The 10,680-nt window shown below is 50.5% G+C and overlaps 1 protein-coding gene across 1 annotated transcript; it reads left to right on the top strand.

Moving 5' to 3' along the window:
• On the top strand, nt 1-10,644 carry ANGEL1 (angel homolog 1). The gene is made up of 10 exons (XM_089660578.1): nt 1-117; nt 1,547-1,775; nt 2,202-2,416; nt 7,102-7,171; nt 7,247-7,683; nt 7,756-7,882; nt 7,965-8,075; nt 8,166-8,226; nt 10,016-10,182; nt 10,260-10,644. The coding sequence occupies exons 2-10, from the start codon at nt 1,571-1,573 to the stop codon at nt 10,418-10,420; spliced, it is 1,554 nt and encodes a 517-aa protein (XP_089516704.1). The 5' UTR covers nt 1-117; nt 1,547-1,570; the 3' UTR covers nt 10,421-10,644.
• Nucleotides 10,645-10,680: the final 36 nt, after the last annotated feature.

The raw sequence follows: 10,680 nt of genomic DNA, 5'->3' as shown, positions 1-10,680 counted from the left end.
CGGGACAACCGACGTTCCGCTCACCCGGAAATGACGTGTTTGTATTTTTGTTGTGACCGGAAGCACGTGGTGTGACTGAGCGCTTAGCGGAAGTTTATCGGAGCTGAAGAAAATCGGGTGTGTAGGTGGCGGGTGAGATACCCCAAAGTGGGCGGGGCGAGCAGTACCCCAAACACAGACACTTCTTGCGGGGCTTATGGTGTCAGTTTTCTGAGGGCTTATGGTGTCAGGGGGCCTTTGACGTCCTTAGCGATGGTCGGAGTCACACATGTCCCGGGTGAGGGGAGTTCTTCATTTGTAGAATATAATGACAGCGATTCCACTCCCACACAGGACAGATGATGGCGCTCTGCTGACATGGAGAGTGCATAGAGAACCACAGAGACCCCGACAATGAGGGAGGAGAAGACACCCCAAAATCGGCGGGTTGAGCAATGCCCTAAACACAGATACTGACAATTCATGTCGGGGCCCCTGCTGTCACTGTGTCAGTATACCAGGGGCCCTTGATGTCACTGTGTCAGTATACCAGGGGCCCCTCATGTCACTGTGTCAGTATACCAGGGGCCTCTGATGTCACTGTGTCAGTATACCAGGGGCCTCTGATGTCACTGTGTCAGTATACTAGTGGCCCCTGATGTCACTGTGTCAGTATACCAGGGGCCCCTCATGTCACTGTGTCAGTATACCAGGGGCCTCTGTCACTGTGTCAGTATACCAGGGGCCCCTCATGTCACTGTGTCAGTATACCAGGGGCCTCTGATGTCACTGTGTCAGTATACCAGGGGCCTCTGATGTCACTGTGTCAGTATACTAGTGGCCCCTGATGTCACTGTGTCAGTATACCAGGGGCCCCTCATGTCACTGTGTCAGTATACCAGGGGCCTCTGATGTCACTGTGTCAGTATACCAGGGGCCTCTGATGTCACTGTGTCAGTATACTAGTGGCCCCTGATGTCACTGTGTCAGTATACCAGGGGCCCCTCATGTCACTGTGTCAGTATACCAGGGGCCTCTGATGTCACTGTGTCAATATACCAGGGGCCCTTGATGTCACTGTGTCAGTATACCAGGGGCCCCTCATGTCACTGTATCAGTATACTAGGGGCCTCTGATGTCAGTGTACCGGGGCCCCTGATGTCACTGTGTCAGTATACCAGGGGCCCGTGATGTCACTGTGTCAGTATACCAGGGGCCCGTGATGTCACTGTGTCAGTATACCAGGGGCCCTTGATGTCACTGTGTCAGTATACCAGGGGCCCTTGATGTCACTGTGTCAGTATACCAGGGGCCCCTGATGTCACTGTGTCAGTATACCAGGGGCCTGTGATGTCACTGTGTCAGTATACCAGGGGCCCTTGATGTCACTGTGTCAGTATATCAGAGGTCCCTGATGTATTTTACTCATATACCATGGGCCCCTGATGTCTGTGTGTCAGTATAGGGGGGGGCCCGATGCTTTTGTATCAGTGATGTTTGGGGTCACACATGTCCTGGGGGGGTAGGGTTTGTAGAATATAATGAAGGCAATACTGTTTCCACACAGGACAGATGATGGCGCACTGCTGATATGGAGAGTGCAGAGAGAACCACAGAGACCCCAACACTGAGGGAGGAGAAGAAGGCACCCCAGGTGGGGGGGTCCTGGGAAGAAGACCCGGCTGTGCTGGACTGGAAACTGCCCCAAGACAAGAAGGGTGGAGATGGGCAGCAGGAACGGAAATGGCAGATGGGGGACATAGAGGAGACCCTTCCACAGCCCATCATCTACCACGGTGAGTACAAACTGCCATATACACTGACATGTACACTGTACTACACACTGCCAAATATTCATACACACTGCCTAACACAGACACATTGGGGTGAATTTACTAAAGGCAAATAGACTGTGCACTTTGCAGTCGCACTCATTTTTATGAATGTGGTGAAGCTCTGCTGATTAACATCAACCAATCACGTGCAAACAAAAATTCTGTTGTGTTTTTTGTGTTTTTTTTATTTTTTTTTATTTTCCCTGCACCTGATTGGGTATTCTTTACAAAATGAAGCTTCACCACTTTCACTAAACTTTTGGGAAAATGAATGCAACTGCACTTGCAAAGTATTTAAGTAACCCCATTGCTCTACACACTGCCTCACTCACTGACACACTTCCCTGTATTACTCAGTCAGTGCTGTGCTCTCTTCTGTCCCGGCAGAGATCCTGTGGAGGGATTGGCAGGATTTGTACAATCCGGATTTGGTTGCACTTGGTGAGAAGCAGTTTGATTTCACCGTCCTGTCCTACAATATTCTGTCTCAGGACCTGATCGAGCAGAACTCCCACCTGTACCAGCACTGTCCCCCCTCTATCCTGCACTGGGACTACCGCTGGCCCAACTTGCTCCAGGAGCTGCAGCACTGGGAGGCCGATGTGAGTCACCTCCTGTGCTGTACCTGTACCCCCTGTGCCATACCAGTCCTGCCTGCCTGTGCTATACCTGTACCCCCTTGCTCCTTCTGTGCCCCCGGTGTCATACCTGTACCCCCCCATGCTCATTCTGTATCCCAAGTGTCAAACCTGTACCCCCTTGCTCCTTCTATACCCTTAGTGTCATACCTGTACACCCTGTGCTCTCTCTGTACCACCTGTGTCATACTTGTACCCCCTGTTTTATACCTGTACCGCCTGTGTCATACATTTACCCCCAGTGTTATACCTGTACCCTCTGCGCTCTGTCTGTACCACGTGTAGTACCTGTGTCCACTGTGTCATCCCCTGTTATCTCTCTGCTCCTTATGTCATACCTGTATTGCCTGTGCCCCCTGTGTCATCCCCTGTTATCCCTCTGCCCCCGTGTCATACCTCTACCCCCCGTGTCACATACAATTAATACTGATGGTGTCTTGCAAATAAAGTATATGAACAAACACAGGGGTGCTTAAACTGATTTCAGAGGGCCACCCCCTCCAAACCCAAATAACCACAATACTACATACATAACAATAATAAACATTACACAAAGTATCAGATGCATATACTGTAACAGTGAAAAATGAGATAAAGAGCAGAAAATAATGTTTCAGATGCAAAAAGATTGGAGCCCAATCATCCAACATTTTGGGGTCTTCCTTGATAAAGGAGACTTGGTTCCACCAAAATGTTGGATCCTCCATTTTGTCACCGTGCCTGACTAAATAACTAGGCATTTTTGGGCCATCATCTTTGGTATGATTGCTATACTTTGTATCTGATATGTGTTTTTCGGCAGTTTTGTATCTCATGTTTCCATGTTACTGTGTACAAATATGATACTTTGGGTATTTCCCTGACTACTTTTGTATAGTACTTAAAGTGGTTTTATATTAAATACATTTTTACCTTAATGCATTCCCTGCATTAAGGTAAAAAATGTCGCAGTCTTTGTATCACCCACCTACTCCCCTAAATATTTACCTGAGTCCTTGCTCAATCCAGCATTGTGCTCATCTGTAGCGGCCTCTCTCCTTATAGGCTTTGCCGAGACAGTGGGCCATTGGCTCCTGCTGCCGACAGTCAAATCCTTTTCAGCGAGGGGCAGGGCTGTGTCTATGGACACACACAACCTGGCTCGGTAGCAAGCTCACACATGCGCCCCCATAACAAGCGACTTGCTATAGTGGAGAACGAAGAAGAGGAGGAGCCTAGAGTGGCAGCGGGGGACCCCAGAAGAGAGAGGAGACTTAGGACATTCTATGCAATTTCATTGTACAGAGCAGGTAAGTATAACATGTTTGTTATTTAAATATTATTTAAGCCTTTACAATCTTTTTTTAACTAAAGTGAAACTTTAGTCAGAAAATTAAGTCCCGCTAGATCACTTCATGCTGGCCCCCATTTGCAGGTAAAACATTAAAAAATAAATGCCTATACTGTTTCAAATACAGTAATAACACTGGCTCTCCCTGCTCTGCACATGCTCAGTTGCTCTCTATTTTTCGGCACTGTGCCAAATTTGTAGAGGCCAATCTGCTGACAGCCTAAAGATTTAATGCTTCTCAGGGGCTCTGGGCTTCAGCAAAAATAGCAGCTTCTAGTAGGAAGAAACAGGAACAATGCTGGTACCAATTTACAGCACACACTAATTCTGGTAGCCTAATTATTAATGTGGAATGTGTGTTCCATGCTAAAGAACTTTTTTTTTTTATCAAGTTGTTATGGGTAAAGTTCCACTGTAACTTATTTGGTGCATCTAAACTGTAGTGGATGTGCTTACTTAATATTGTATCCCCTGTGTCATACCTGTACCTCCAGCATCACACTCATAACCACTGTCCCATACCTGTACTGCCTGTGTCATACCCACACCCCCATTATCATACTCATAACCGCTGTCCCATACGTGTATTGCCTGTGTCATACCTGTACCTCCACCATCACACTCATATTCGCTGTCCCATACCTGTACTGCCTGTGTCACACCCACACCCCCAGTATCATCCTCATAACCGCTGTCCCATACGTGTATTGCCTGTGTCACACCCACACCCCCATTATCACACTCATAACCGCTGTCCCATACGTGTATTGCCTGTGTCACACCCACACCCCCATTATCACACTCATAAACGCTGTCCCATACCTCTACTGCCTGTGTCACACCCACACCCCCAGTATCACACTCATATCCGCTGTCCCATACCTGTGCTGCCTGTGTCATACCCACACCTCCAGCATCACACTCATATCCGCTGTCCCATACCTGTACTGCCTGTGTCACCCCCACACCCCCAGTATCATCCTCATAACCGCTGTCCCATACCTGTACAAACTGTGTCACACCCACACCCCCAGCATCACACTCATAACCGCTGTCTCATACCTGTACTGCCTGTGTCACACCCACACCCCCAGTATCACACTCATAACCGCTGTCCCATACCTGTACTGCCTGTGTCATACCTGTACCTCCAGCATCACACTCATATCCACTGTCCCATACCTGTACTGCCTGTGTCACACCCACACCCCCAGTATCACACTCATATCCGCTGTCCCATACCTGTACTGCCTGTGTCATACCTGTACTGCCTGTGTCATACCTGTACCTCCAGCATCACACTCATATCCGCTGTCCCATACCTGTACTGCCTGTGTCACACCCACACCCCCAGCATCACACTCATATCCGCTGTCCCATACCTGTACTGCCTGTGTCACCCCCACACCCCCAGTATCATCCTCATAACCGCTGTCCCATACGTGTATTGCCTGTGTCACACCCACACCCCCATTATCACACTCATAACCGCTGTCCCATACGTGTATTGCCTGTGTCACACCCACACCCCCATTATCACACTCATAAACGCTGTCCCATACCTCTACTGCCTGTGTCACACCCACACCCCCAGTATCACACTCATATCCGCTGTCCCATACCTGTGCTGCCTGTGTCATACCCACACCTCCAGCATCACACTCATATCCGCTGTCCCATACCTGTACTGCCTGTGTCACCCCCACACCCCCAGTATCATCCTCATAACCGCTGTCCCATACCTGTACAAACTGTGTCACACCCACACCCCCAGCATCACACTCATAACCGCTGTCTCATACCTGTACTGCCTGTGTCACACCCACACCCCCAGTATCACACTCATAACCGCTGTCCCATACCTGTACTGCCTGTGTCATACCTGTACCTCCAGCATCACACTCATATCCACTGTCCCATACCTGTACTGCCTGTGTCACACCCACACCCCCAGTATCACACTCATATCCGCTGTCCCATACCTGTACTGCCTGTGTCATACCTGTACTGCCTGTGTCATACCTGTACCTCCAGCATCACACTCATATCCGCTGTCCCATACCTGTACTGCCTGTGTCACCCCCACACCCCCAGTATCACACTCATATCCGCTGTCCCATACCTGTACTGCCTGTGTCACCCCCACACCCCCAGTATCATCCTCATAACCGCTGTCCCATACCTGTACGAACTGTGTCACCCCCACACCCCCAGTATCACACTCATATCCGCTGCCCCATACCTGTACTGCCTGTGTCATACCCACACCCCCAGTATCACACTCATATCCACTGTCCCATACCTGTACTGCCTGTGTCATACCTGTACCTCCAGCATCACACATATCCGCTGTCCCATACCTGTACTGCCTGTGTCATACCCACACCCCCAGTATCACACTCATATCCACTGTCCCATACCTGTACTGCCTGTGTCATACCTGTACCTCCAGCATCACACATATCCGCTGTCCCATACCTGTACTGCCTGTGTCACACCCACACCCCCAGTATCACACTCATATCCGCTGTCCCATACCTGTACTGCCTGTGTCATACCTGTACCTCCAGCATCACACTCATATCCGCTGTCCCATACCTGTGCTGCCTGTGTCACACCCACACCCCCAGTATCACACTCATAACCGCTGTCCCATACCTGTACTGCCTGTGTCACACCCACACCCCCAGTATCACACTCATAACCGCTGTCCCATACCTGTACACAGGCAGGGACTGATGATTGTGTTGGAAAGATTGAGTTTGAGGAAATGGAGTGATTGATATGTCACTCATAACCGCTGTCCCATACCTGTACTGCCTGTGTCACACCCACACCCCCAGTATCACACTCATAACCGCTGTCCCATACCTGTACTGCCTGTGTCATACCCACACCCCCAGTGTTCTATCCATATTACCTGTACCTTATCTGTGCTATATCTCTACCCCCTATTTTATACCTGTACTGCCTATGTCATACCCACACCCCCCAGTGTTATTTCCATATCACCTATGCCATATCCATACTGCTTGTGCTATACCTGTACCCCCCACCCTTCCCCCACCCGTACTGCTTGTAAAGTATCTGTACCTCCTGTGCCATACCCATTACCTCCATGTCATATCTGTACTTCCCTTGCCATAAACTGCTTCTGTGTGTATATTAATGTATATTAATATTTGTGTGTGCGATTCGGGGGGGTCAGTAAAGTGTATGTTCCTCTGGTGCAGGGACTGATGTGACTGGCTCAGTATTCTCTGTACAGCACTACGGTATATGTCAGAATATATAATATATGATGTTTGATCTCTCCCAGATTCTGTGTCTCCAGGAGGTTCAGGAAAATCACTACAAAGATCAGATCCAGCCCAGCCTTAGTGCTCTGGGTAATGCTCCTCTTTGCCTCTCTTTGCAGCCACCAGAAGGGGGTGCTGTGTGCTGACGCCTCTTTTTCTCCGCAGGGTATAGCTGTCACTACAAGCGGCGGACAGGTCGGAAAACCGATGGTTGCGCCATTTGCTTCAAGACTCAGCGCTTCACTCTGCTCCTGGAAAGCCATGTGGAGTTTTTCCGGCCAGCTGTTGATGTCCTGAATCGTGACAATGTGGGACTGGTGCTGCTACTGCGGCCAGTGCTCTCTGAGGAGGCATCGGAGGGGCTCAGCCCCCCCAGCCTGTGCGTAGCCAACACTCACCTCCTTTACAACCCCCGCCGAGGGGACATAAAGCTGGCACAGTTGGCGCTCCTCCTGGCAGAGGTGGATAAGTTATCCAGTACCACTGAAGGTCAGCGATGCCCGATAATCCTGTGCGGAGATCTAAATGCAACGCCCAATTCTCCCCTCTACCAGCTGCTGCACAACGGTGTCCTAAACTGTCGTGGTCTACCAGCGTGGAAGGTGGGGGTTGGGTTTACCATAAAGGGATTGGCCATTTTCTTTATTCCATCTGACCATTGCTTTTTCTCCTAGGTGTCCGGTCAGGATCAGTACTGCGGAGTTCCACATTCCCGGATTTTGCCTTTCCCGCTGTGGCCGGATATTTTGGGTGTCAATGACCGCTGTCAATACACTGCCATGAGGCCACCAAAGGTCAAAGGTGAGATCACTTGTCCCCACCCTGTCCCACCGATGACCCAACAAGGGAGACTTATATCTCTGATTTGTTTTTGTGCTATTAGATAGGAAGATATACACCCGCCAGCGCATCTTGGAGTTTCGGTATTGTGAGTGTGCCCTTCAGCGTCCTCAAAACCTTGTGCTGATCAAGGGGGTGACAGACAATAAGCCAGGTGGGTGAATGTTGGGAGAATACGATCAGGAGATAGAAACGTTTTCTCCACTATGACCCCTGTAACCTCTTCCCCACCTATGTCTGACAGATCCACAGGCATCTGCGGCCCAGGCAGGGATCTTCCCAGACCCACCGGATTCACTGCTCAGGTACTCACAGGAAGGCCCTGGGATGGGGGGGGACACACACCTGTCGTCATGTATGTTCTATGTTGTTGGGGATGTGCCAGGCTGCAAGTCAGGTGCTGATCATCGCTCACCATAATGTTAGTGACAGCAACACTAAATGCTGAGTAATAATGACAGCTACAGCATTATGGTAGATAAACATGTAAATTCTGCTGAAAGATCCGGCCAGCTGTTCGCATCATAGAATTGGATGGAGCTTACTGAGGACTGCCCCCTGCACTAAATGTTGACTGCGTTTACATCTGTGCTGCACCCCGTGTGCTCCCTAACCTGAGATTCACCCATGCTACATTTAACTGTTTCGCACCTCCTGCATCGACAGGCATGTGCGTTCACCTCTGGGCTCAGCCGTCTATGCTGACTGGGAGTTGCGTTTACTTCTGTGCTTTTTCTGAGAAGAGCCCTTTGTGCCGACAGGTAACCACATTTACTGTGCCCTCCTGCGCAGAAAGGTAACTGTGTTCACCTCGGGGCTCCATCCCCGCCTTAGAACCGCTCCCTGTGCAGATAGGCAACTGCATTCACCTTAGGGCTTCATCCCCCTGCCAGAGAACCACCCTCTACACTGACAGGTAACTGCATTCACCTTAGGGCTTCATCCCCCTGCCAGAGAACCACCCTCTACACTGACAGGTAACTGCATTCACCTTAGGGCTTCATCCCCCTGCCAGAGAACCACCCTCTACACTGACAGGTAACTGCATTCACCTTAGGGCTTCATCCCCCTGCCAGAGAACCACCCTCTACACTGACAGGTAACTGCATTCACCTTCAGGGCTCCATCCCCGTTCCCAGAGAACCACCCCTATGATAAAGGGCAACTGCATCCATCTTGGGGCTCCATCGCCCTGCCTGAGAACCGCTCCCTGCGCAGACAGGTAACTGCGTTCACCTTTTGGCTCAGCCCCCTGCCTGAGAACAGCTCCCTGTGCAAATAGGTAACTGCATTCACCTTGGAGCTCCATCTTGTTGCTTGAGAACTGACTCCCTGCACTGAAAGGTAACTGTGTTCATCTCAGGGCTCCATCTCCTGCCTGAGAATCGCTCCTTGTGCAGATAGGTAACTGTGTTCACCTTGGGGCTCCATCCTGTTGCCCAAGAACCTCCCCCTGCAGTGATGAGTAATTGTGTTCATCTTTGGGCACCATCCCCCGCCTGAGAACTGCTTCCTGCACTGACAGGTAACTGCATTCACCTTCAGGGCTCCATCCCCCTTGACAGTGAACTGCCCCCCATGGGGACAGGTAACTGCATCCATCTCAGGGCTCCATCGACCTGCCTGAGAACCACTCCCTGTACAAATAGGTAACTGCATTCACCTCTTGGCTCAGCGTCCTGCCTGAGAACCGCTCCCTGTGCAGATGGGTAACTGTGTTCACCTGCATAGTGTTCACCTCAGGGGTCTATCCCCCGCCTGAGAACCGCTCCCTGTACAGATAGGTAACTCCACCCCCCTGCCTGAGAACTGCCCTCCTGCACTGACAGGTAACTGTCCTTTGCGCCCTCCTGCACTGACAGAACTGTCCTTTGCGCCCTCCTGCACTGACAGAACTGTCCTTTGCGCCCCCCTGCCTGCAGTGGTGTTTCAAAGTAGCACCGTTCTGATGCTTCAGAATTCATGTGTGTGTGCAATATAGGGGCTTGTACCGTTCAGTATGTATTGTGGGACAGTTTGGTACAGTGTGTAGTGTGGTATAGAATACAGTGTACGGATACTAATTTGCTCGCCCTCCTCTGCCCCTCCCCCCAGGACCCCCCATTTATTGCAGCATCACCTTCAGCTAACCTCCGCTTACACCCACTTCCTGCCCGCTAAAGACCGTCATGAGGTCACGACGTTCCCGCTGGGAATCGGCAGCACGGTGGACTACATCTTTTATTCTGCGGAGCCAGTTCCAATATGTAACACCAACCAGGGTGAGCAACACGCCAAGAACATGCCATGACCGCAGTGCGTTCTGTGTCCCCATCTTACATGTCTTTGTCCCCACCAGGTCTGCGCTTCTTCCAGGACAGCAAGCTGAAGCTGTTGGGGCGTCTGTGTCTGCTGACAGAGGACGATCTGTGGGCGGCGCAGGGACTTCCTAACCCCTTCTGCTGCTCCGACCATCTCTGCCTTCTTGCCCGCTTCAGCTTGGACCTCTCCACCCCATAACCAGAGTAAGGAGCTCCGCCCAGAGTCGGGACATTTCCCCGGTCTGTTTTTAATTTTCAACCCCCCCAATCCCCAGTAAGGTCCAGGGCCTTCACGTGGCACCATTTTCTGTTCCACACGTGCTGCTCCCTTACAGTGTATGTAAAATCTGTACATATAAAGAGGTTTTAGATGAGAGCAGAAGTTTGCAACGTGTGAATAGTTGTAATAAATTGTACAATACATTACCGGATCTTTTTTTCCATCATACAATGAACACA

Source organism: Staurois parvus, unplaced genomic scaffold, assembly GCF_062004578.1.
Source record: "Staurois parvus isolate SC_StPar_1 unplaced genomic scaffold, SC_StPar_1.0 ptg001253l, whole genome shotgun sequence".
NCBI lineage: Eukaryota > Metazoa > Chordata > Amphibia > Anura > Ranidae > Staurois > Staurois parvus.
This window is presented reverse-complemented; position numbering and strand designations above follow the sequence as displayed.

Excerpts from the sequence above, each read along its gene's own strand:
- ANGEL1 (XM_089660578.1), top strand. The coding sequence starts at position 1,571 with ATGGAGAGTGCAGAGAGAACCACAGAGACCCCAACACTGAGGGAGGAG. Across the intron at positions 7,684-7,755 it reads GTGGTCTACCAGCGTGGAAG|GTGTCCGGTCAGGATCAGTA; the intron begins GTGGGGGTTGGG and ends TTTTTCTCCTAG. Across the intron at positions 8,076-8,165 it reads GGTGACAGACAATAAGCCAG|ATCCACAGGCATCTGCGGCC; the intron begins GTGGGTGAATGT and ends TATGTCTGACAG.